The sequence below is a fragment of the Danio rerio genome, chromosome 5 (assembly GCF_049306965.1).
Source record: "Danio rerio strain Tuebingen ecotype United States chromosome 5, GRCz12tu, whole genome shotgun sequence".
NCBI lineage: Eukaryota > Metazoa > Chordata > Actinopteri > Cypriniformes > Danionidae > Danio > Danio rerio.
In genome coordinates this window covers 31,289,678-31,315,910 of record NC_133180.1, presented here as the reverse complement: position 1 = coordinate 31,315,910, position 26,233 = coordinate 31,289,678, and the positions used below count along the sequence as shown (strand labels likewise).

Here is a 26,233-nt window from a genome sequence, read left to right as displayed (position 1 = left end):
CTTGTTGATGCCAGAGGTCAGAGGAGAATGGCCAGACTTGGAGCTGATAGAAAGGCAACAGTAACCCAAATAACCACTCGTTACAACTGGGGTATGCAGAAGAGCATCTCTGACCTCACAAAACGTCGAACCTTGAGGCAGATGGGCTACAGCAGCAGAAGATCACACCGGGTGCCACTCCTGTCAGCTAAGAACAGGAAACTGAGGCTACAATTCACACAGGCTCACCAAAATTGGACAATAGAAGATTGGAAAAACATTGATGAGTCTCGATTTCTGCTGTGATATTCAGATGGTAGGGTCAGGATTTGGCATCAACAACATGAAAGGATGGATCCATCCTACCTTGTATCAACCTTGGACCAAAATGTCTGAGGAATATTTCCAGTACCTTGTTGAATCTATGCCATGAAGGATTAAGGCAGTTCTGAATCAAAGAGGGTTCAACCCGGTACAAGTATAGTGCACCTATAAAGTGGCCGGTGAGTGTATTTTTGTGTAAGTAAATAAATAAATAACTTTAATATAATTCATAAATGAGAAAGAGAAAAAAAATAGAACTCATTTTAATCATACTTTATTCAGGATGAAATGATACAATGCTTAAATAGTTTCATAACTCATAAAGGTCATAACCTGGCAAAAACATAGTGAATACAACAGTAATATCAAAGAAATAATACTTCTCAGAGACACATAAATAAATGTCTTTATGCCACAGTCATACTGATTTAACTATTCAGACACACATATGCTCTCAAAATTGTGAGTGTTTCCAATCGTTAAAAACGGCAAAGTGCAAAGTGTAGTATGGCTATTGGTCAGAGAAATTAGCCAACCAGTGGATCTCTGTTTATTCCTCATCCTCAATGCATCGATCTAATGGACAATATCAGGTCTGTTTAAATGCTCATCCTAAATGAAACTAAATGGACAAAGTCTGGCCATCAGAGTCACCGGTCTTCACTCTTGCTGGTTCAGCAGAACTTGAAACACTTTCCTCCACCTGTAACAAATAGTACATGATCAACTGTAACATGAATAAAGTAATATATATAAATCAAATAGATTGTTTAATAGTGAATTTTAAAAAAAAATGTTTGGTTTGTGCAGTACAAAAGTGCTCGTTAATGAATAGATACTGCATACTGTACCTCAGAGATTGTTTCTAATTTGTTTAGTGTGACTGGCTTCCCGTTCTGCTTCAGCCAATCATAACCTTTTTGATCAACGACCAGTAAAGAAAGGGTTTCTCCTCCTCTCTTCACATGCATGATCACATCCTCCAAAGACTCTTTCTCCACATTTTGTCCGTTCACCTCCACCACCACATCACCTTGAAAGAGACCTGAACTCTGTCCTGGACCGCCTGCCGCTACCTAAACATGTAATGCATGTTGCTATAGTAAAAGCAAAAAGGATGTTTGTTGCTCATATTTACTTGAAATTATACATTTACCCATAGTGTGCAGGAATATGTTTTTGAGTTGTATTAGTTCATTTTTGAACTGTAACTTGATGTTTATGTATTTCAATGATTTCAATGACAGACTGAATATTACACAGTCTACTATGAGGCCTACAAGTGGCCTGATTTTCCAGGTTTTTGTGAAGAATTACCACGGATGAGTGAGTCCAAAAAAAATCTCCATTTCTCTTCTGTCTCAACATCTAAAGTTAGTATCGTGTAAGGGCTGATTTGCCAGTGAATGGGCTTCATTGTACTGTACCTGGCTGATGAAGGTGCCAGGTTTCTGTTGGACGCAGCCCAAATGGAAGCCAAAACCAGCCGAGCCCCTCTCCAGTATACAGCGTCTAACATTAGGGTTGATCTGCACCTCCTCCTGAGGCTCAACAGGAGGCACTGCAGGCTTTGGCGTCACTGGGATTTCCTTTTTTACCTCAGGGATGGCAGATGGGACATCCACACAGAACAGCAAGGGAGAGAGACCCAACTGAGAAAAAGTTTGAGGTTTAACAGATGAATAACAGGCATAAGAACAGAGGAACCTACGCATAAGTTGCTATTTTAAAATAAAAATTAAACAGTTCTGATGAGATTATCTTTTTTGGTTAACAAATCTGATGATGTGTGATTTTTTTATTAAGGGACATGTAATAAACAACAAATGATTTGTGTAGTTTAGTATTTCTGTAATTATTATTATCAGTGGTGCCAAGATAAAATTGTAAGAACTTTAAATAATAAAAAAAATTCATTAGTAAACTATTTTGTAGTGTTTATTTTTAAATAAAAAAAAATGATATAAAAAATTGGGGGGTGATATATATATATATATATATATATATATAGGCCTAGGCCTAGTTTCATAGCTCTTTATTTTCATAACTTTTATTTTTAGAATTATAATTATAATATATTTATATATTATTACATATAAATAATTATTAATATATTAATATACCTAGAATTTAGATATAATATGACTTAAAATATAATAAGCATTTACAATGAATCATCATTTAAAATAAAAATTAAATTCTGTGCCAACAGCCAGTAAGTAACCATCCTCATCCTGCTCCTCATGCCTTTCCTGTTTCCCGATGAAACCCCCCAATCGTGTTTATTTGCTCAGTCAGTATTCACCTTAGTGTAGAAGTCATAACCCTGAGGTGTCATCGTAGTTAGGGTGACCTGCTGTCCACTTTGTCGGATATTGCTGACAACATCTTCATGGCTCAGTGGGTCTGTGGACTCTCCATTCACTTCAAGAAGCATCTCACCTTCTTTGACTCCTCCCAGTTCAGCAGGGCTGCCCTTATCCACCTCTCTCACCATGTGAACTGTATAAACCAACCATAAATATGTGGACTATACATTGATATGCATGTCTGGATGAATATGTATCCGCCTACCGGTGCGTCCAGCTCCACCCTTCTCCTGTCTGAGCAGAAAGCCGTATCCATCAGGCCCCATCACCAGATGCAGTCTCTGAGGCCGATACGGCATTTTTTCTGCATCAGCCATGGCTGGGAGAATTGGCATTTTGCGGCGGGCATAACTCTTCTCAGTGTCACTGTCAATCACCAGCACTGTCATGTGACTGCTGCACTTTTTCACCTGCAAACATTGTTATGTCGGATGAAATGTACACCATTTAACATGTGAATGACAATATTACGCCTATATCACAGAGAAGAGAAGCTCAAAAGTGTTAGCAGTTTTAACAGATACTGACCAGAGAGTCTACTAATACTATAACGACTGCTGGCTGATGTGAAGTTGCGAAAATACTTGTAGTCAACTTAATGTTTAAAGGAGGATAAAATGAAAATAAAATGTTACCTAAAACGTTACCTTTACTGTGTATGTGTAAGTAAGTGTTGAACATGTTTAAAGGACAGGGCATGTGCAATGGAATCTAAATCATAACAATACTTTCTGCTTTAATGTCTGTATTATAATCATGGCTATTACATTATTGTCCATATTACATTGTACATATTACATACAGTTGAAGTCAGAATTATTAGCCCTGCTGTTTATTTTTCCCCCGATTTCTGTTTAAAGGAGAGAAGATTTCTTCAACATATTTCTAAACATAATAGTTTAATAACTCATTTTTAATAACTGATTTATTTTATCATTTCCATGATGACAGTAAATTATATTTTACTAGATATTTTTCAGGACTCTTCTATACAGCTTAAAGTGACATTTAAAGGCTTAATTAGGTTAACTAGGCAGGATAGGGTTATTAGGCAAGTTATTATAAAGATGGTTTGTTCTGTAGACTATTGAAAAAATTTAAGCTTAAAGGAGCTAATAATATTGACCTTAAAAATGTTTTTTTTAAATGAAAAGCTGCTTTTATTTTAGCCAAAATAAAACAAATAAAACTTTCTCCAGAAGAAAAAATATGATCAGACACACTGTGAAAGTTTCCTTGCTCTGTTAAACATCATTTGGGAAATATTTAAAAAAGAAAATAAAATTCAAATGGGGGCAAATACTTCTGACTTCAACTGTACAAACAAGATAAATAGCAGATTTTAAATAAATAGTAGATTATATGAATTTTATATTAATCTATCTAAATGATATATACAGTTATAAGCCGTAAAACACACAAGCACTAATATGTCGTTCTGTAATATTTGAAATATTTTCATCATATTTGCAGACATATTTCTGGACAACCACAATTGAGTAAAAATGCTTTGCAGTTTATCTAAAGCAAGTTCTTACCATTTTGCTGATGGCAGAATGTGTGAGTTCAGAGGCCATGGCACCATCAATCCAGATTAAGTGGTCTCCTTTCCTCACTCCTGCCCTCTCGGCAGCACCTCTTTTAACTGGGCTCACTGCGAATTTCCCTTTCTCACCTTCATGCCACAAACACATAAAAAATACCCAGTCTTTATTTATTTTAAAAGGTTTAATTGGGGGGGGGGGGGGGGGGTTGGGGGCCGGGTGATTAGGGGGCCCCGCGTCGTCGCGATTTTCAATAAACTCTTGGGAACAACTGTGGTCTGAACCAAAGTTCACACGTCTGTGTTCTCTGAACATCTCTCAAGCGGTGGACTACTTTATTCTGATTGCTTGCAGCCAATGTTGCCAACTTAGCGACTTTGTCACTAGATTTAGCGAATTTTCAGACCCCCCTAGCGACAAATCTAGCGACTTTTTTGTGTGTTATTGAAGATTTTTTTTTAGACTGTCATTTGTCCATACTGTACCGTCCCTACTCTTCTCAACGAGCTGCGTGTGATGCATAGACTGTAAAATATGGTGTGATGCCGCCGGCCCCTCCCCCGCCTCACAGCACTGACAGGCGGCCCAGTCAGTCCTCGTACAGCAGCCTCTCCAACCTGCAGCCCGAAAGCAGATCACCCCTCTGCATACCGACGACAAATGATTTAGCACAGGCAGTGTGAAGGTATTTCCCTTGTACAGTCAAACCGATGTACTTCTCCTTTATTTTAACAATTTAATTGGACCGTTTATTTTTTTCTTGTTCACAATCACAGATATTTTATTGACAGTTTCTGAACTTGTCTGAGTTTATTACATATGAGAGATTACTGCACATTCACTACACATCTATAATGACATACTGTATTCAAACAGCAATAAATTTAGTTAAATAAACATGCTTATATAAAGTGTAGTGCAATTATAAATACCCCTTTATTAACCATATGCTGTTAAACAGAAATGGTAGAACTTGATGACGTCAGTGATATGCAAATTGACGTATGACGTATCCCCCCCTCTTCATCAGGGGGCCCCGTCAGCGATCCCTGCAGGGGGGCCTCTGCATTTTGCGCTACGCCACTGGTTTTTCAGTGTCATAGAAAAAAATAAGTTTTGATCCAAAAGAAAGAGTATTTCATTAAAGAGATGGTGTAACATTTGAACAGTTTAAAGATTTTTTTTTTTTTTCACGAAAAATAATCTTTTAAGGAATGAAAAGTTTCCATGGTTGAAAAAAGTTTTCCATAGAGCCATCAACACCAATTGAGAACCTTTATATTTAAGACTTTGGACCACAAGTAACTCAACTACATGTCTGCTAGGAGTCATTAGTGTATAGGAAGACTAACACTTTATTTTGATGGTCCCCCAACAGACATTCAAATGACTAAAGCTTTGATTATGATTTTAAGGTTGACAATGTTAAATATGATATATATTTATTATTTATATATAACAGGCCTGGAAGATTTTCAGCCTGTCCACCTTTTCCCACTTATTGTGAAGTCTGCATTTTTCAAAAATACATATGTAAAAATTCCAAATGTTTTCTTTCTTCTGTTAAACACATTTACACACAAGAAGACTGCTGGAATGCTGGAAACCAGCAATTGTATTCCATGGTATAGGAACAAATGTGGATGTCAATGGCTACCAGTTTTCAACATTCTTCAAAATATCTTCTTTTGTGTTCAGGAGAAGATGGAATTTCATACAGGATTGGAACATGTGAAGCATCAGAAAATGATGACTGTGTTAAAAAGTCTCCAAGCATATTTCACAATTTTACATTTACACATCTAACACAGTGCACATTCATGCACCTTCTCATAGACCCTCGCTCATCAGAAAGTGATCAACAAAAAGTTTGAAGATGTACAAAAGATACTAATCAATAAAAACATCAGTTAAGTGTCTCCCTAAAATAATAACACTTGAGATAAGATAGATTTAAAAACACATCTTGAAAGCAAGCGTAAACAGGCCTCAAGTGGTTCTCACCTTCCACCGGCAGTATGTTGAATCCCATGCCATGTGCATCTTTCCTGATGTGGCAAAGACGAGGTGGCCTCCATCCTTCTCCACGGGCGGCTTTAGCCATCTCTCGGAGATCACGTCCCTCAGACACTACCTGCTCATAGGCCTTTTCATCCAGCACCAGAAAACATATCTGTGATCCGCTCACCTGTATCCAACGGGCCACCTAGATATAATAAAGCAGTCTCTTTCAAAAATTAACACACTAATATATGGTCATAGGTTGTGCATAAAAACATAGAGCAGAGGTCACCAACATTATTTCTTATAAGCTATACTTTTAACAAATGAAAGTGGCCATGATGACTGAATATTTTAATAAGTCTGATCTCCTAAGTAATGTATCATGCATCTTAAATGATTTAAAATCCAAACTGTTAAATTATAAACAAATTTGTATGTTGCCCTTTAAACTTAGTGTGCTGTATTGTCAATACATAATTATGTTGGCTTGAGAAAGCCAACATACTGTAATGCTACTTAAACTTATTCTTATTATTATTATGTTGGCTTGAGAAAGCCAACATACTGTAATGCTACTTAAACTTATTCTTATTATTATTATTATTCTTATTATTATTCCGGCTTCTGACCAAAAAAAAGCAATCGCTTCTCCTCCCAGGGCTTAGATGCTACAAGCCCCAAATTTGGTCAAAAGCTGTCTATTGCCCATGAGATGGTTGCTGTATGTCCTCATGCCGATAAGATTTGTAGTTTTTGAATTAAAAATTTTTTGAATTAAAAAATTGTAAATATTACAATCAAGTATTTGGGGCATATAAAAAAAGTATACAATCCTCAAATTTGGCCAAAAGATGTGCTTTAAATTGAAGATAATTATCATATTTATTTGGTGTAATTATAAATAACAGTTTTCCTATAAATATTTTTTTTTATATTAAATTTGTAAAATTCAGACTCAAAGCGTGTCAGAGTGTCCACGAGATGGCGCCAGAGAACCATTTTTGAGCCCTTTGTAATTTAGTACTGGCCCTTTAAGAGGCGGGGATATCCGTGTTGACTGTTTTGAATCTACAGAAATTCGGGCTCATTTCAGACGTGCTTGTTACAACATTTGAAGCTGAAATTGCGACCATTTTGGTCGCATATGCGCCTGAAAATTAATCTATGTGACCTCATAACATATTTGGGCGCATTAGTGCGACTGCAGATGGTTGTAGTGCGACCTGTTTTGATTTTTTGTAAAAACGTGCTGATTCGCTCTTCCCTGCCGCCATATTGGTTCATATTAGCTGTCAATCACTCAAGATATTCCGCTGTCAGATGACAGGGAATGAACTTTTATGACCACGGGAAATGCAAACGGCTGAAGAGTAAAAACTTAAAGCACACAGGTTTGCAAACCCCACCTAAAATTGAGGTGTAGATGAGAGAGATCGTGACACGTCACGTGGTGAATAATGATCCACCAGCTGAGATCACTGAAACTGCGGCTCATAACAAAGACCAGTATTGCGCCGATGGTTAGTGCAAAATTCCTGCTCTGCCTGCTCATAAATTGGGTCGGCTGACTCGCCAGCTTTTCCACAAACACAGAAAAATGAAGATCATCTCAGACTGAACCTTTAAATTGACACAAACTGAAACCAAAACTTTTAAAGAGTGATAGAAGTGAGACTTTACTTTCTTTCTTTTGTCTATTCTTTTTTTGAGGTGTATATTATTTTTTATTTATTTACTGATGACTGCTTTGCAGCTTTCATCATTGAATTGAATTATTTATTATAATCTTTTGTTTGTTTTGTAGCAGAAATATTATTTATTAAATTGACATGCATATAAAAACAGCAGTACAAAATCAATATTTCTTACTGCAATGCTTCATTTTTGTTTGATGCAAACTATACAATTATTTTTCATAAAGTAACAGACTTTTTATAGCAGATAACCTACATTCATGCACATTCAAGGCAGTATCATAATGAGAAATGGAATTCATTGTTACTATTATTGTCATTTTCATCATCACTAATATTCTATAGCCTAATTATTAGACATTCATTTTAGAATTATTGCACACAAATATCAATGTCTTCGCAGCATTAGTTAGATAGTTGTTTCTGGTTTTTGTCAGTCCTATTGATGTTGTTTTAAAATACAATAAATCCCTTAAAAAGCAATTTGCAGCGGTGCTCATTCATTTTTGGTGGGTGCTCCTAAATTTTTTCTGGTGCTCCTAAATTTATTTTGGTGCCCCTGAATATTTGAAGTTGGGAGCACCGGTGCTACCAAGTAAAAAAGTTAATTTCGAGCCCTGTATATATATATATTCATACAGTTGATGTCAGAATTATTAGCTCCCCTGTTTATTTTTTCCCCAATTTCTGTTTAATGGAGGGAAGATTGTTTCAGCACATTTCTAAGCATAATAGTTTTAAAAACCTATTTCTAATTACTGATTTATTTTATCTTTGCCATGATGACATTAAATAATGTTTGACTTGATATTTTTCAAGACACTTCTATACAGCTTAAAGTCACATTTAAAGGCTTAACTAGGTTAATAAGGGTAACTAGGCAGGTTAGGGTAATTAGGCAAGTTATTTTATAACAAGGGTTTGTTCTGTAGATTATCAAAAAAAAAAATATCTTAAAGGGGATAATAATTGTGTCCCAAAAATGGTTTTTAAATAATTAATAACTGCTTTTATTCTAGCCGAAATAAAACAAATAAGACTTTCTCAAGAAGAAAAAATATTATCAGACATACAGTGAAAATTTCCTTGCTCTGTTAAACACCATTTGGGAAATATTTAAAAAAGGGAAAACAAAATCAACTGGGGGTTAATAATTCTGACTTCAACAGTGTATATATATATATATATATATATATATATATATATATATATATATATATATATATATATATATATATATATATATATATATATATATATATATATATGTGTGTATGTATATATATATATATATATATATATATACATACACACACACACATTTATGGTTAGGGTTATAAGGATTATTTTTTATCCCCCTTTTATGTTGGCAAAAACATAAGTTTACTTCAGATATTTCTTTCAAAACAGAATATTCTGTACCGCAAAAAAGCCTTCTCCTCACTTGTGATAATGACAATGAAAGCCAAGCTTTTGGTCTATGCTGTACCAAAAAAAAAATAAAATCACCCAGGTGATGACAATTAAATATTACGATTATAACATTGTGTTAGTGGCCAGTGGGGTGAAACAACGTCATTGGTCAGAATTAACCACGTGATGAAGATGGCCTAATATTGTATTTAATGCAATTTTCTTCCTGTAAACTGTATATAACTATATAACTATAACTATATATATAATGCTGCAAATTACTGTAAATTGACTGTACTCTATATTAACTGCAAAAATTATAAGACTGATTAAATAAAAGACAAATTAACTAAATGCATGTGCTATTGTTTCATTAGTATTTTAATTTAATATTTTTCTTTATATGATATTTATTATAATGTAATTTTGTTCAGATTATAATATATACTATAAATACTAACTATACTATAGTGATCTGCATTAAACAACCTGAACAAATCAGTTCTCTCTCTCTCTCTCTCTCTCTCTCTCGATTTGATCAAAAATGTAAATGAGGCCTTCCGATTAACAGTCCAGTGGACCCTAGCAACAGCCTAGAAACCACTCAGAACACCCTAGCAACTACCTAGGAATGCCTTAGCAACATCTTAGCAACCGCCTAGCAACCACTTCTCAACCGCTGTGCTTCCTGCCAACTGCCTTTGAGTCCCCGGCGCAGTCACGTTGGCTTTCTCAAGCCAACATCAAAGTTCGTCAACGAACTTTAGGTTCTAGTTATTCTTATTATTATTCCGGCTTCTGACCAAAAAAAAGCAATCGCTTCTCCTCCCAGGGCTTAGATGCTACAAGCCCCAAATTTGGTCAAAAGCTGTCTATTGCCCATGAGATGGTTGCTGTATGTCCTCATGCCGATAAGATTTGTAGTTTTTGAATTAAAAATTTTTTGAATTAAAAAATTGTAAATATTACAATCGAGTATTTGGGGCATATAAAAAAGTATACAATCCTCAAATTTGGCCAAAAGATGTGCTTTAAATTGAAGATAATTATCATATTTATTTGGTGTAATTATAAATAACAGTTTTCCTATAAATATTTTTTTTATATTAAATTTGTAAAATTCAGACTCAAAGCGTGTCAGAGTGTCCACGAGATGGCGCCAGAGAACCATTTTTGAGCCCTTTGTAATTTAGTACTGGCCCTTTAAGAGGCGGGGATATCCGTGCTGACTGTTTTGAATCTACAGAAATTCGGGCTCATTTCAGACGTGCTTGTTACAACATTTGAAGCTGAAATTGCGACCATTTTGGTCGCATATGCGCCTGAAAATTAATCTATGCGACCTCATAACATATTTGGGCGCATTAGTGCGACTGCAGATGGTTGTAGTGCGACCTGTTTTGATTTTTTGTAAAAACGTGCTGATTCGCTCTTCCCTGCCGCTATATTGGTTCATATTAGCTGTCACTCACTCAAGGTATTCCGCTGTCAGATGACAGGGAAGGAGCTTTTATGACCACGGGCAATGCAAACGGCTGAAGAGTAAAAACTTAAAGCACACAGGTTTGCAAACCCCACCTAAAATTGAGGTGTAGATGAGAGAGATCGTGACACGTCACGTGGTGAATAATGATCCACCAGCTGAGATCACTGAAACTGCGGCTCATAACAAAGACCAGTATAGCGCCGATGGTTAGTGCAAGAATCCTGCTCTGCCTGCTCATAAATTGGGTCGGCTGACTCGCCAGCTTTTCCACAAACACAGAAGAATAAAGATAATCTGAGACTGAACCTTTAAATTGACACAAACTGAAACCAAATCTTTTAAAGAGTGATAGAAGTGAGACTTTACTTTCTTTCTTTTGTCTATTCTTTTATGAGGTGTATATTATTTCTTTATTTATTTACTGATGACTGCTTTGCAGCTTTCATCATTGAATTGAATTATTTATTATAATCTTTTGTTTGTTTTGTAGCAGAAATATTATTTATTAAATTGACATGCATATAAAAACAGCAGTACAAAATCAATATTTCTTACTGCAATGCTTCATTTTTGTTTGATGCAAACTATACAATTATTTTATATAAAGTAACAGACTTTTTATAGCAGATAACCTACATTCATGCACATTCAAGGCAGTATCATAATGAGAAATGGAATTCATTGTTACTATTATTGTCATTTTCATCATCACTAATATTCTATGGCCTAATTATTAGACATTCATTTTAGAATTATTGCACACAAATATCAATGTCTTCGCAGCATTAGTTAGATAGTTGTTTCTGGTTTTTGTCAGTCCTATTGATGTTGTTTTAAAATACAATAAATCCCTTAAAAAGCAATTTGCAGCAGTGCTCATTCATTTTTGGTGGGTGCTCCTAAATTTTTTCTGGTGCTCCTAAATTTATTTTGGTGCCCCTGAATATTTGAAGTTGGGAGCACCGGTGCTACCAAGTAAAAAAGTTAATTTCGAGCCCTGTATATATATATATATATATATATATATATATATATATATATATATATATATATATATTCATACAGTTGATGTCAGAATTATTAGCTCCCCTGTTTATTTTTTCCCCAATTTCTGTTTAATGGAGGGAAGATTGTTTCAGCACATTTCTAAGCATAATAGTTTTAAAAACCTATATCTAATTACTGATTTATTTTATCTTTGCCATGATGACATTAAATAATGCTTGACTTGATATTTTTCAAGACACTTCTATACAGCTTAAAGTCACATTTAAAGGCTTAACTAGGTTAATAAGGGTAACTAGGCAGGTTAGGGTAATTAGGCAAGTTATTTTATAACGATGGTTTGTTCTGTAGATTATCAAAAAAAATTGCTTAAAGGGGATAATAATTGTGTCCCAAAAATGGTTTTTAAATAATTAATAACTGCTTTTATTCTAGCCGAAATAAAACAAATAAGACTTTCTCAAGAAGAAAAAATATTATCAGACATACAGTGAAAATTTCCTTGCTCTGTTAAACACCATTTGGGAAATATTTAAAAAAGGGGAAAAAAAATCAACTGGGGGTTAATAATTCTGACTTCAACTGTGTGTATATATATATATATATATATATATATATATATATATATATATATATATATATATATATGTGTGTGTGTATATATATATATATATATATATATATATATRTGTGTGTGTGTGTGTGTGTGTGTGTGTGTGTGTRTATATATATATATATATATATATATATATATATATATATATATATATATATATATATATACACACACACACATACACACACACACATTTATGGTTAGGGTTATAAGGATTATTTTTTATCCCCCTTTTATGTTGGCAAAAACATAAGTTTACTTCAGATATTTCTTTCAAAACAGAATATTCTGTACCGCAAAAGAGCCTTCTCCTCACTTGTGATAATGACAATGAAAGCCAAGCTTTTGGCCTATGCTGTACCAAAAAAATAAATAAAATCACCCAGGTGATGACAATTAAATATTACGATTATAACATTGTGTTAGTGGCCAGTGGGGTGAAACAACGTCATTGGTCAGAATTAACCACGTGATGAAGACGGCCTGATATTGTATTTAATGCGATTTTCTTCCTGTAAACTGTATATATAACTATATAACTATAACTATATATATAACGCTGCAAATTACTGTAAATTGACTGTACTCTTTATTAACTGCAAAACTGATAAGACTGATTAAATAAAAGACAAATTAACTAAATGTATGTGCTATTGTTTCATTAGTATTTTAATTTAATATTTTTCTTCATATGATATTTATTATAATGTAATTTTGTTCAGATTATAATATATACTATAAATACCAACTATACTATAGTGATCTGCATTAAACAACCTGAACAAATCAGTTCTCTCTCTCTCTCTCTCTCTCTCTCTCTCTCGATTCGATCAAAAATGTAAATGAGGCCTTCCGATTAACAGTCCAGTGGACCCTAGCAACAGCCTAGAAACCACTCAGAACACCCTAGCAACTACCTAGGAATGCCTTAGCAACATCTTAGCAACCGCCTAGCAACCACTTCTCAACCGCTGTGCTTCCTGCCAACTGCCTTCGAGTCCCCGGCGCAGTCACGTTGGCTTTCTCAAGCCAACATCAAAGTTCGTCAACGAACTTTAGGTTCTAGTTAAAGTTTATTGAACTTCAAACTTATGTCATTTAAAGCAGTGGTTCCCAACCTGGGGTCCGCGCCCCCCCAAGGGGGGCGCCAGAGTTCACAAGGGGGGCGCGGAAGAGGATAAGTATTGAGGTAGAAAAAGGCATAAAAATGCTCCACTATTATATAGGGCTTTGCAATTAATCAAAAATCCGATTTCGATTTCGGCTTCAAACGATTATAAAAAAGCATTAATCGAGATAAATGATTATTGCATTATATACCGCCACTTTCTAGTTGTACACGACGTGTTGCTCTTAAAAGCGCGAAAGAGCGCGTACTTATGTGTGTGTGCCAGCACACGCAGTCAGAAGCATATGCGGCCGGTCAGCATTCGCTCTCATTCACACACTGAGAGGAGCAGAGGAGCGCAGACATCTAAAGTCATCTTAACGTGAGCGCTTTAATGGTCAAAAAGGTGTCAAAACGCAGTGTTTAGTGATTATTCATATTAACCCTCATTTGTGTAATAAACAAACGAGTTGAGGATCAAAAGACGTGAAAGAGAAACTATTAAAGAGACAGGGCGCTATAATCCTTCTGCCACCTGTTTTTATGATTATTAATCAAACAACGAGAAAACCCTCGCTGCTCTTGACTGAAGGATTTTTGTAGCTAAAGTGTTTTTCTTACAGTGAAGATGCTTAAAGCAGTTTGTTTCATATTTTTATTCTATTGTATTTATTTCTCTTTCCTTTGCAGGGTGGAAAATAACTGTATGTATACACTTGAAGTCAGAATTATTAGCCCTCCTGAATATTAGCAACCCGTTTCCTCCCCAATTTCTGTTTCATGGAAATATTTTTTTTAACTTATTTCTGAACATAATAGTTTTGATATCTCGTTTCTAATTACTGATTTCTTTTATATTTGCTATGATAACAGCACATAATATTTTACTAGATATTTCTCAAAATACAAGCATTCAGATTAAAGTGCAATTCAAAGGCTTAGTGTAATTAGGCAAGTCATTGTATAACCGTAGTTTCTTCTGCAGACAATCAAAAATATATATTGCTTAAGGGGGCTAATAATATTGACCTTAAATTGGTTTCAAAATATTTAAAGCTGTCTTTATTCTAGCTAAAATAAAACAAATAGAAAAAAAAAATTTTTTTAGGAAATATTGTTAAAATTCCTTGCTCTGTTAAACATAATTTGGGAAATATTTATAAAAAAAAAAAATCTCAGGAGCGCTTATAATTTTGACTTCAACTGATAATCGTTTTGAATAATCGTGATTTTTCCCAAAATCGAGCAGCCCTACTATTATACAGTATATGTATTTTTAAGTACAAAAAAAAATCTAAACATATGCTTAAAATTCCAACATAATAGTAAAAATAATTAAAATAAATAACTTTAAATAATTATTTCAATTTTGCTCACTCACACAATGTGCTTGTCAACGTGTTGTAAAGGCAAAACCAAAACAAAAATGGCAGAGAAACGTAAATGCAGTGATTCTTCAGAGGCGAAGAAAAAGATATACATATACATACATAGTATATACATAAATACACAGTACATATGTGTGTGCGTGCGTGTGTATTTATATGGTGGGGGGGCTCCAATGTTTGTATATGTTCATGTGGGGGGGCCCCAAAGAAAAAGGTTGGGAACCACTGATTTAAAGGTCACATATTATGCCCATTTTTATACAATGTACAATGTGTTTATTAAAAATTTCAGCTCAAAATGTCCCATAATATGTTTGTTTTTGTGTGTTATTTTAAATGCATATTACTAGAGCTGATTACCAGAAGAGGGCGGAGTCTTTACATGACGCTGACACAATACTATTATAATAATAAGCAAGAATGTCGGTGATGACCACAGTCCGAAAAGGATAGAGAGGGAGAGATTACCACTTCAAGATTGAACCAGGATGTTTATGAATGGTTATTGGACACATTTGTGTAGTTGTGAAAGTTGTGTTGAAAATTTTCAGCTATAGTTGGAGACCCCTGACCAAGTAAGTTAACGATCTCCCACCTCTGTGTGCTCCAAGTTTTCCACAAACACCTCATTGACCTCCAGCAGACGGTCTCCATCTTTGAGGCCGCTCCGTGCCGCCGGGCCCGGTGAGTCCAGCAGGCGGATGACGTGACCCTGTCGATCTCTCTCCACACGCAGGTGGAAGCCAAAGGTTTCTTTTTCTTCCCTCCTCAGCACACACACACGGGGCGTGGGGTTCCACACTCGCTCTGTCAGCGCAGATTACAGTCAAATGACACACTCTGCACTTTACGCTACACTATAAACTATAACTATGATAACACATTTTAGCTAGCAGCATTTTGTTTGGTGTAGGCCTAATTCTTACTCTCGTATACAGACGTCTAAAAACATTAATAAGACCAATAAATGTAAAAAAAAAAAAAAAAAATGAACGATTGGGATTGTAAAGTTTACTTATATAATAACAAACTATATACTATATAATGTATGTAATATACTAATAATATAATAACTTAGTTTAAAAAAGTACTAAATATATTATGTATTTGATAAATTCCTGGTACAAAACAAACTTTGGAATGCAGCTACTGTATATGCAGTGTAATAATGTTGTGGCAAAAAATCATGACAACAAATCTTTCTTCAACTAATTTTAATAAGTTAATCTGGTTTCAACAAATTTTTTTGTTTGGAACAGTTATACAAAGTTTAACTTATTTTTTAGTCAATTTAATAGGTTGAGATGACTACACTCTCAGAAAAACAGAGAGTGGTACAAATAATGTTCTTTAAGGAACAGTTTTCTTTTTAAAAGTTGCACCTTATATGGTACAAAAAAGACCTCTTATGATACTGTTCTGGTTCTTTTATGGTACAATTGAAATGGAGGTACACAATTATTCTCATGAAGGTATATAAGTGTTGGACAACTTCTTCTGTATTACAATATATAAGAAAATAATTATGACTGGAAAGGCAAAGTGATTTTATGAATAATTTCCATAGTAAAACATGAATTATCATTTAAAAGCATATGCTTAAAGAAACTTGTAAACATTAATTATAAAGAACTATAATACTGGTAAAAGAAAACTATAAGTATTGTAAACTAAACATTTAGGGCATTTTAATAAACTTTTGGTAAGCATTTTCTGATAAATACAGTTTCATGATTGATATCCTCAATGTTTGTCGTTTGTTTTCCACTATGCACGTGAGCTGGCAAAAGTCCAGCATATGCAAAGGGTTTATGCAGACATTTTACCATTGTAAAACTAATCAGACATTGTGCATATCTCATTATAATACTTGGTAACACTTTATGTTGATGGTCCACTTGAGTATTAGTATTAGACTGTTGGCTTAATATCTGCTGATACTGCTCCTTCAACAGACATTTAACTGACTATAAGAAACTTTGCAAGTACATGTCAACATACACTAGCCCTAACCACAACCTAACAGTCTTCTTATAATCTCATGAGAATTAGGTGGCATGTAGATAAAATGTAACTTAAATTCAACAAACAGATCATCAAAATAAAGTGTGACTCAATACTTTTGCATAATTCTATTTCTATTTTACAATTAAGTAAATTTAATGAACATTTAACTGATTACAAAGGTATTGTGTAAAACTGGAGAAAAAAAGTTTTATATTGCACATGGGAGAAGTTAGCCAGAATGTTTTTACAGTGTGGTATTTAAAAAACACAGTAATAAATAATATATACAAATATTTAAAATGTTTTCAATCCCAAAATAGCAGAAAAAAACTAATAATAATGAATCCCACCCACCTGTTTCATCTGCAGTAACCATGACTGGATTGTCTATTCCTTTCTTGGGATTGAAGGTAAACTTCCTCGGTGAACAGAAGAGCAGGCTAAGAGTTAGTTTTGCCCTCTGATAAGTTCAGTACCAGACATCCAATGAGATCCGGTGCATTACCATAAACAACATCAATACACAATCTGCACACTCCAGTGAAGCCATAAGATCAGGTGTGTTAGTCCATGTGCTCGCTTATCAACGCAGAAGGCACAAAGTCAAGAGCTACAGCGTCTGTGAAGGGCCATAAAAACAACATTACTTACTTCGTCAGCTCCATTGCATCCAGCAGCACTGCAACTGAAGTCATGAGGGAGATGAGGAACAAGCAACGGGACAAAACACACCTCACATTCCTGGACAGAAAGCTACATTTCTAGTACTGAGTCAAGATTAGTCATTTTGCTTAGATTAAATATAACCTTGAGATTTCATGAAGAGATCTTGACTCAGAAAATGTAGCTGCAGCTTATCTGCTCTGCCCTCCCTTTGTACTTTAAAGAGAGAATAAAATACACAAAATATTGTTTGCTTCGGTTGATGGGCTTTGATAAAAAGGCCTTAGTTAAATAGGCTTTGGATGTTTGCTTTGTGGCCGTAAGTTATTGGCAATCAGTTAAGTGCTGTATTTTGTTGACAGTCTTTATTTTTCAGGAACTGTACATTTCAGTTCCATGAATTATATACAATACTTGGCTTTAAAGTTTATGCAAAATTGACAGATTAGAAACTATAGGAATTATATAAGTTGTTAAGATGCAATTGACTTTTTAGCATGTAAAGCAATGTTAAATGAACAGAAGCCTTATCCTTCACAAGTTCACACAAACACCCAAGCGCTGATGTGTGGTGTGACCATGAGTTACCATTAACCTAATCATCAAAACAAGCGTACATTTATAAAATAAAATAAAATATGGCTATTATATTATATTATGTTATATTATATTTCGCCTCACATTGCTCAGACTTTTTATTTTTTAAACGATGAATTAGTAACTAAAAAAAATGTAAGAAAATAAACAACAATAAACATGCATAAGCCTCATGTTTTCGCCTAATCTTTCAAAACAGAATGTTAGAGTTAACTATTAAATAAAAAAGGTGAAACAAAGTGAGCCGGAGGTACCTAAGCTGCTTTTTTGTCTCATGAAGTCTTTAGTGGAAGATAGAGCAAAAGTCAGGAACACTTTGAGCTGAAATAGATGCACTTCTCTCATGCGTTCCTCACCCCGCTTTGCTTTTAGTGGTTAATCTGACTGTGTGCTCACAAAAATAAGCAATCTGTTCCTGACCTGTGCACAAAAAACCCACACACAGTCATTCTGTACATCCGTACATCCCAACTTTACTGCAGTGACTGTACTTATGTAACTGCTTATGCTTTTAAGACTCTATGAAGGAGAAAGAATCTGTTTGAGACAGATTAATTTAATAGTACAACAAGTACAATTGAAGTCAGAATTATTAGCTCCCCTGTATATTTGTTCTCCAATTTCTGTTTAACGGAAAGATTTTTTTAAACATATTTCTAAACATAATAGTTTTAATAACTCATTTCTAACAATTGATTTCTTTTATTTCCCAGTACTGGTTTGTGTCTGGACGGGAATCCACTGCGTAAAACCTATGCTGGAATAGTTAGCAGTTCATTCCGCTGTGGCAACCTCTAAAATAGACACTAAAACTTATTTTTGCCATGATGACAGACCATGATATTTTACTCTGTATGTTTTAAGATACTAGTATTCAGCATGTGTAATTTCATCAAGTGCAATTTAAAGGCTTAAATTAGGTTAGGTAATGGTTATTATGGGTAATTAGAGTCATTGTATAATGATGGTTTGTTTTGTAGACAATCGAAAAAAAATCTGAAATTAAACAAATAAGACTGTCTCCCAGAGAAAAAAATATTGTAGGGAATATTGTGAAAAATATCCTTGATCTGTTAAATATCATTTGGCCAATTTACTTTATTCAATTCACCTGTACCGCATGTCTTTGGACTGTGGGGGAAACCGGAGCGACCGGACTAAAACCCATGCAAACATGGGGAGAACATGCAAACTCCACACAGAAATGCCAACTGACCTAGCCAGGACTCGAACCAGCAACCTTCTTGCTGCGAGGTGACAGTGCTAACAACTGAGTCGCCATGTCGCCCTACTACAGAATTCTGTATTATTCTATTTATTTCATGCCAAAACTCATCACAAATCATTACAGTATTAAGTAGATTAAAATCAAATAATGTTTAATGAGAATACTTCATAAATTTCTCACTATAAACATATCAATATTCAGTTTATGATTAGTAATATGCACTGTTAAAAGATTTAAAAATGTTACACTATAATTTTATTTTATAAATAAATTAGCAGTTTTTCGTATTTTTTGATTCATGTTTTTATTTTTTTTGTGATTAATGTTTTTATTTTTCTACTTTTATCAATGCCTTTGAGTTGCATTATGGGACCTTGATTTTTCTTCCAACTACTGGAACCTTGAAAAGTTGATATATTGTCTTGATACAAAAGTGATATATTGTTTAGGTTGGTGTTGTATATTACATTACAAAAACTTTCTAATAAATGGCCAGCACATCTACTATTTTACAGACTTATTTCTCTATTATTTCATTCACATAAAATGAATATTTCAATATACTAAAATGACAATAAAAGTCACTTCTTTAAACTGTAGCGTTGCATTTTCAACATTAAAAAGCGACAGAGAAGAGATCAAGGTCCCATAATGTAATTCACAACTGTAAATAAACACTTTTATAAACGAACAAAATATGGAAAATGCTAATCAAAATATACATTTTTACATAGTAGGTGATTTTCTCAATATTTAAATGTTTTGCAGTTTCAGTTAATAAATAAATCTCATTCAATCATTCATTCATTTTCTTGTCGGCCCTTTATTAATCCGGGGTCGCCACAGCGGAAAGAACCGCCAACTTATCCAGCAAGTTTGTACGCAGCAGATGCCCTTCCAGCTGCAACCCATCTCTGGGAAACATCCACACATACATTCACACACTACGGACAATTTAGCCTACCCAATTTACCTGTACCGCATGTCTTTGGACTGTGGGAGAAACCGGAGCACCCAGAGGAAACCCACGCGAACGCAGGGAGAACATGCAAACTCCACACAGAAACGCCAACTGAGCCGAGGCTCGAACCAGCGACCAAGTGACCTTTTTGCTGTGAGGCGACAGCACTACTGCGCCACTGCTTCGCCTAAATTAAAAAAAAATTATATATATATATATACACACACACACACACACACACACACACACACACACACACACACACACACACACACACACACACATACATATATATATATATATATATATATATATATATATATATATATATATATATAATTTTTTATTTATTTAGTGTATATATATATATATATATATATATATATATATATATATATATATATATGACTTGGTTTTGTGGTTCAGGGTCAAATATTAGGAAATCTGGGGCTTTTTTTTACTCACACCTATTTATATGCATCTTAATTCCTTGAAACTGTTATTGTGTAGGTCTAATAATCTTAATTGACTGATGTATTATTCAAATCAAAAATATTACTGAACATCACTAAACTAACCTGTTTACATTACGTACATACTATACATTAAAAAGAGCGAGTACTTGAAACAAAGTATTCTTCAATTGACTAAGCAGAAGTTATTAACTGGCCAAATAAAATGGACTTAAACTGTTTGCTTGTTAATTATTTAATTTAAGCAGAAGTGAAAATGCAGAAAATCAGTTTTAATAAACCAATGTGATATGTTTGGCAGATAGACACAGAAATCATTTAGTGTAGGTAATATATAAATGCATTTATTATACTCATTTGAACATGGTTTAGCACACATAACTTGCATTTCTGATGATGGCAAACATAATAATTATGCAGCAAATCCGGGAAGCTAACTGCAGCAAATCTTGTTCTCTGCACATCGGCTGTGCAAAACCTTGCAGAACTGTTTCATATGCAAAAATCAAATCAACAAAAAAATAGATTTTCACTTTTACCTGCTTATCTTAATTTCTATTCGGACAGAGATTGTTCGAAGGCTTTTCATTCGTTAAGACATGCATGCTGCGTAACGAAGAAGATTATTTTGCGTAGAGAGAAATGAATGTAAATAAATGTAAGTGTGTGAAATATGATCTCATCCAGCTACCTCACAACATCTTCCAGCTGAGGCTCAACATACAGGAACCCATATCGACACGCAAAATGATGATTCGTACACAATAGAGGACTGACAGACGAGCACTGGAAATATATTGAATATTCAAGGATTAGATAGGAAATATCACTCACTAGGCACAGAACAATACTATTGCTATTAGAAACAGGTATTACCCAACTCTTTACGCTAGACGTCTGTGTACCATTAGAAAACAGATTCTTGATGTGAACATTTCCTTACTCTAAACCTCTCCGATGAGTCTAAAGCAAACAGAACACACAACACCCTTTATCCAACTGGTAATACTGAACACAGAATTCTTGACTTTCAAACCATTTTATGGATCCATCGTTTCTGGAACTTCAAAAGCATCCAGAGTCTGGGTATACCACATGGCAAAAAAGCTAAATTGATTTTTTAAAGCAGCAATTCTTCAATTGCAGAATGACGGAAAGTCATTTTTAAAGCTGTGTGCAGTGTTTTGTCGGACAGATTGTTCTAGAAAAAGAGCAACCATACCTTACAGTACTAAGTGTGCACGCTAAATGCTACTGATTTCTCTGAGGGATGTCTTCCTGTCTCAGAATCTGTATAACCAAACTAATCTAACAGTGAAACTTAACTATGTTGCACTTTGACAAATCAGTGGCTAATTCGCATGAATTTATACAATCTCAGGCATATGAAAATGCACTACTTTTAGATATGTAGCCCACCCATACCCTTGCAAAAACTGTTTATTCTGGTGTGCTATAAGTAAACCTCTTTTAAAATAAAAAATAAATGTAAATTTGTCTACTAGCCTTATACTAACAGAAATGTCTGAGTGTATTTATAATCATATTAAGTGTAACATGTTTTGATAAAAAAATACAGTACGTTTTTAAAGTAAACTTGGCTTGTGGTTGTGTTGACTTTTTTGATTGAGTAGCCTATTAAATACACTTTTTCATACAGTCTTATAAATTTATTTTATATATTTGATATAATATCAAGCCATCTTTGAGGTTGAATAGCTTAGAGTAAGTGAAATATGTAACTGAACGTGTAATTTGGTAGTCGACGCAGTGGAATATCCAAATATTCACAGAATATCTGCCAATCCACATTTAAAGGTGCAGTTGGTGATTGTCTCCAAAACATTTTTTTTGTTGTGCTGGCTGAAAGTCTCTTCACATTTCAACAGTAATGATCATAGTAAATGATCTAAATATATTTATATGCTTTAGCACATTGTAGGAAGGATGACACCATGGCTAAAGAATTTATTTTAGACATATTAAAGTTATGATTTAAAAGTATTTTAGTCACGCAAAGCTGACATAGATTGTGTTGTTTTACGAATTAGTTATATGCATGGAAGTGTGGCTTTTGACAGCAGGGGAGGGTCTGTGTATCAAAGATATCATGCTAATTGTTTGCGCTTAGGCAGACCACCTACTGCACCTTTAAATGAATAAGTCAACACTGTAGTACACTGTGAGTGTAAACATTAATAGCAAACTATAAGTTGTGACCAAGTATATAAGTTCACTTACAAGTATATTTGCAGTATTCTTTTCGATTATGAAGTACACTTTGACCTGTACCATTGAAAAACTACTAGTTTACTGAGAATATGTTTCCAAATGTACTTCTAACTTAAAAAGCTCATACATCTCATAAACTATCGATTTACCTATTAGTTAACCCTTGGTATAATTTTTTTTACTCATTCAAACTACTTAATTAAAATGAGCCAAAACAACACAATTCTTGAGATTTCATTGGGAGAACTTAATTTTTTTATGTTCAATCCACATAAATTTGTTAAAAGTGTTAAGATAACTTAATCGATTTGTGTTGGGACAACATGAATTGTGTGGAACCCTGCATTTTTTTACAGTGAATGAAAACCAATGTAAAGTGGTTGAGTACTAATAAGTACCAAGTTTAAATTTGTAACACTTTAAAGTATACTTTAATAAGCTTGAAACATCTCAGGCAGTCTACACTGTACAAATGTCCATTATTAAACTTTGTAAGAAAAAGCTGAACTAATATTATAGTTTGGGTTTAATTAGGAAGCCGTAAAATATTCCGTCTTGCTTAAAACATTAAAAGCATTTAATTTTATGTAATTAAAAATAACCTTGAAATAACAATAATAAAAAAGTCACTTCAATTAATTTTTTGAAGTGAGAAATTGAACGAACATATAAATCTGTTGAACTAATCTCTAAAAAATAATTACACTGTAAAAAAAAATCCTGGTTGCCTTAAATTTTAGCTGAATTAAATTAATCTTAGGAGTCCATTGAACTTATATTTTGTTAAACTGATTTAAAACAGTGTGCGTAATTTATCAAATTAAGTTAAACATGATTAACTTACTTTAATAGGTTACATTGACCTAATACATATGCTGGCAGGACTAATTGATCATATAATTGTTTTTCAATGTAGCTAACACTTTTTATCAGTGTAGTTGTACACTAATATTAGTAAACTTAGTAAAATATAATTTAATTAAAAGTATACCTAATCAAATTAATGATTTTTTTGCAAGGGTAAACATATTTATAGGGTTTGAGCAGTTTATACCAATATGTACAAATGTGATCACACAAATTCATTACGAATTAGCCACTAATATAAAATAGTTAGGAAATGTTGTAAAATTGTGTTGGTATACCACAAATGTACTACTCACAAGCTGAGTCAACTTTCCCAACCCAAACATTCTCAAAAATTAAAATGAAATCATCCTAAAATTAACCGGCAGCAAATTAATGAACTATTTTGGGAGTATTTTCTGTATTGTGCAACATAAATTCCTCAGTTGCAGCATCGTCCAAATGTGTCATGCATTTTCCAGCCATTAAACTCCCTTTTCCAGAACCGCATGTCATATTTGCGCATATAAAAATAAAATCAATTACAAACGAATGTCCAAAAAAGTTCCAATAAAACATCAACAAAAAAAAAAGTGCATACATGTATTTACAATCTTGCTTGAAGCATAACACGTATACTTTTCTTTGTGTATATACTCAGGTTATTAGTAGTCTTCGTTATATAAGGAGACATAACACATAGCAGGACTCAAAAAGATCTCCAGAGTAACACTGACTCAGTTGTGAAGATGTTTGCATTGCATTGCGGCGTTGAATGTCCTGACTGCTAGAAGAGAGAAGCGAAAAAGAGGAAGTGTACATACGAGTGCAAACGAGGCATAAATATTTCCATCCAGAAAAAAAGCGTTCATCCATCATTACGATCCAGGTATATGATCGACACATCCAACCACACATGTCCTGACATACTTAGCAGTGCAGATTAAGTTTCCAGGGAACAGTCGCAAAAGTAGCAGAAAGAAACAAGCCAAGCCAGACCCGTAAAATGTTCATTATCAGACATTAGGACTGCAAATGATTTTCTGACATCTGATGATTTGTGTCATTCCTGTCGAAACACAAGTTGTTCAAGAGGTTCATCGAGATTAGCCCCAAATTCACATTGAGTTCTTCATTATTTTGGTCACTGTAGGGAGTTTTTTTTTTATTATTATCATTGTACAAGGTCAAGGTTTGTTCCCTCCTGATGAAAACGAGAGAGCAAAAGCTCACGAATTATAGTTCGTTTCTCTCTCAGGAAACCAAAGAGGCAGTTGTCAGAGAATTCAAGGTAACAAGACAGATGGATACTGACAAAATGCCCAAAAGTTTCCCTTTAGGAAAATAAAATAGGCAGTTCACATCAAGGGCACTTGCTGCAACATTCCTCAAACGGTTAGGTTTAGTTTGACGTGGATGCCCAGAATTGCCTTGAGAGAGTCTTTATATTCAGTAGGTGACAGAAGATATTATTCCCCTCAAGCTTAAAGTGTATTGTGGGAAGACAAAGCTGGAGTTGAAGATACGCTGCCTGGACAATTCTTAAAGTATATCACGCACAGTTCTCTCTTCAGCTGCTTGCTTGTCCTGAAAAGTGCCCCAAACATGCAGTGCACTCTTATTTGAAACATGTTATTGATGACTTTTTCATCTCGGGTTGAAGTAAATCCATTAAACGCAAGACAAATCCTTCAATCTAGGCATAAAGAGACTTGTTGGCCAGTCCACATGCTATTGTGTGGGATTGTCGTTGTAAATACATCCACTCCTGACAGCAGAGACTCATGCTTGAAAGTTCTGGTGGTGGGGAAAATGAACCTACACAGTTAAACTGCATGAAGACATAAAAAATGACAAAACAACTCCTATGTTGATTTACTATTCTACATGTAGAGAATTAAAAATAGTTTTCAAGTAACAAAAATTGAGGATAAATGTTGCACTGCCAAAACAATGGCCCCGGTATCGATGTGTATTGGTTTGCAAAAAGAATGCTGTGTTGATTTACGGGAGTGTACGTGAAATGAAATGTACGTCTGGTGATGAGCTCCGGACTCTAACGCTCTGACTTGACTTTGTAACGCAGGACAAAGTAAGTGGCAAGTCTGAGAACTAAAAAGAAGACCCCCAGCACCATAAAGTCCACATAGAGCTTTGCGTCCTCCACATCCAACAGCTGCAGGACCTCCTCTGGTTTCTGGAACTTGCACACTATGCCGGGACACTCCAACTCTGAGCGGTTCATGCCGTAGATGGAGAGGATCACACCCTCAAAGCCATATCTGAAGAGGGAAAG

The 26,233-nt window shown here is 34.4% G+C and overlaps 2 protein-coding genes across 6 annotated transcripts in view; both read right to left on the bottom strand.

Moving 5' to 3' along the window:
- Positions 1-561: 561 nt before the first annotated feature.
- nherf4b (NHERF family PDZ scaffold protein 4b) lies at positions 562-18,983 on the bottom strand. Of its 5 annotated transcripts, none has more exons than XM_021476283.3 (10): positions 17,589-18,983; positions 17,292-17,356; positions 15,526-15,737; positions 6,221-6,422; positions 4,211-4,347; positions 2,878-3,082; positions 2,609-2,805; positions 1,731-1,955; positions 1,155-1,379; positions 562-1,006 (listed from the first exon to the last, which is right to left on the bottom strand). In XM_021476283.3, exons 1-10 carry the CDS (start codon positions 17,630-17,632, stop codon positions 926-928), a joined length of 1,593 nt encoding a protein of 530 aa, XP_021331958.2. In that variant the 5' UTR covers positions 17,633-18,983; the 3' UTR covers positions 562-925.
- Positions 18,984-21,189: 2,206 nt separating this feature from the next.
- Positions 21,190-26,233, bottom strand: part of abcg4a (ATP-binding cassette, sub-family G (WHITE), member 4a) — a 53,121-nt gene continuing 48,077 nt past the window's right edge. The window contains exon 15 of the mRNA XM_682593.9: positions 21,190-26,219. Within this exon, the coding sequence (XP_687685.2) occupies positions 25,994-26,219 (226 nt within the window). The 3' untranslated portion in view covers positions 21,190-25,993. The remainder of the gene's footprint in view (positions 26,220-26,233) is intronic.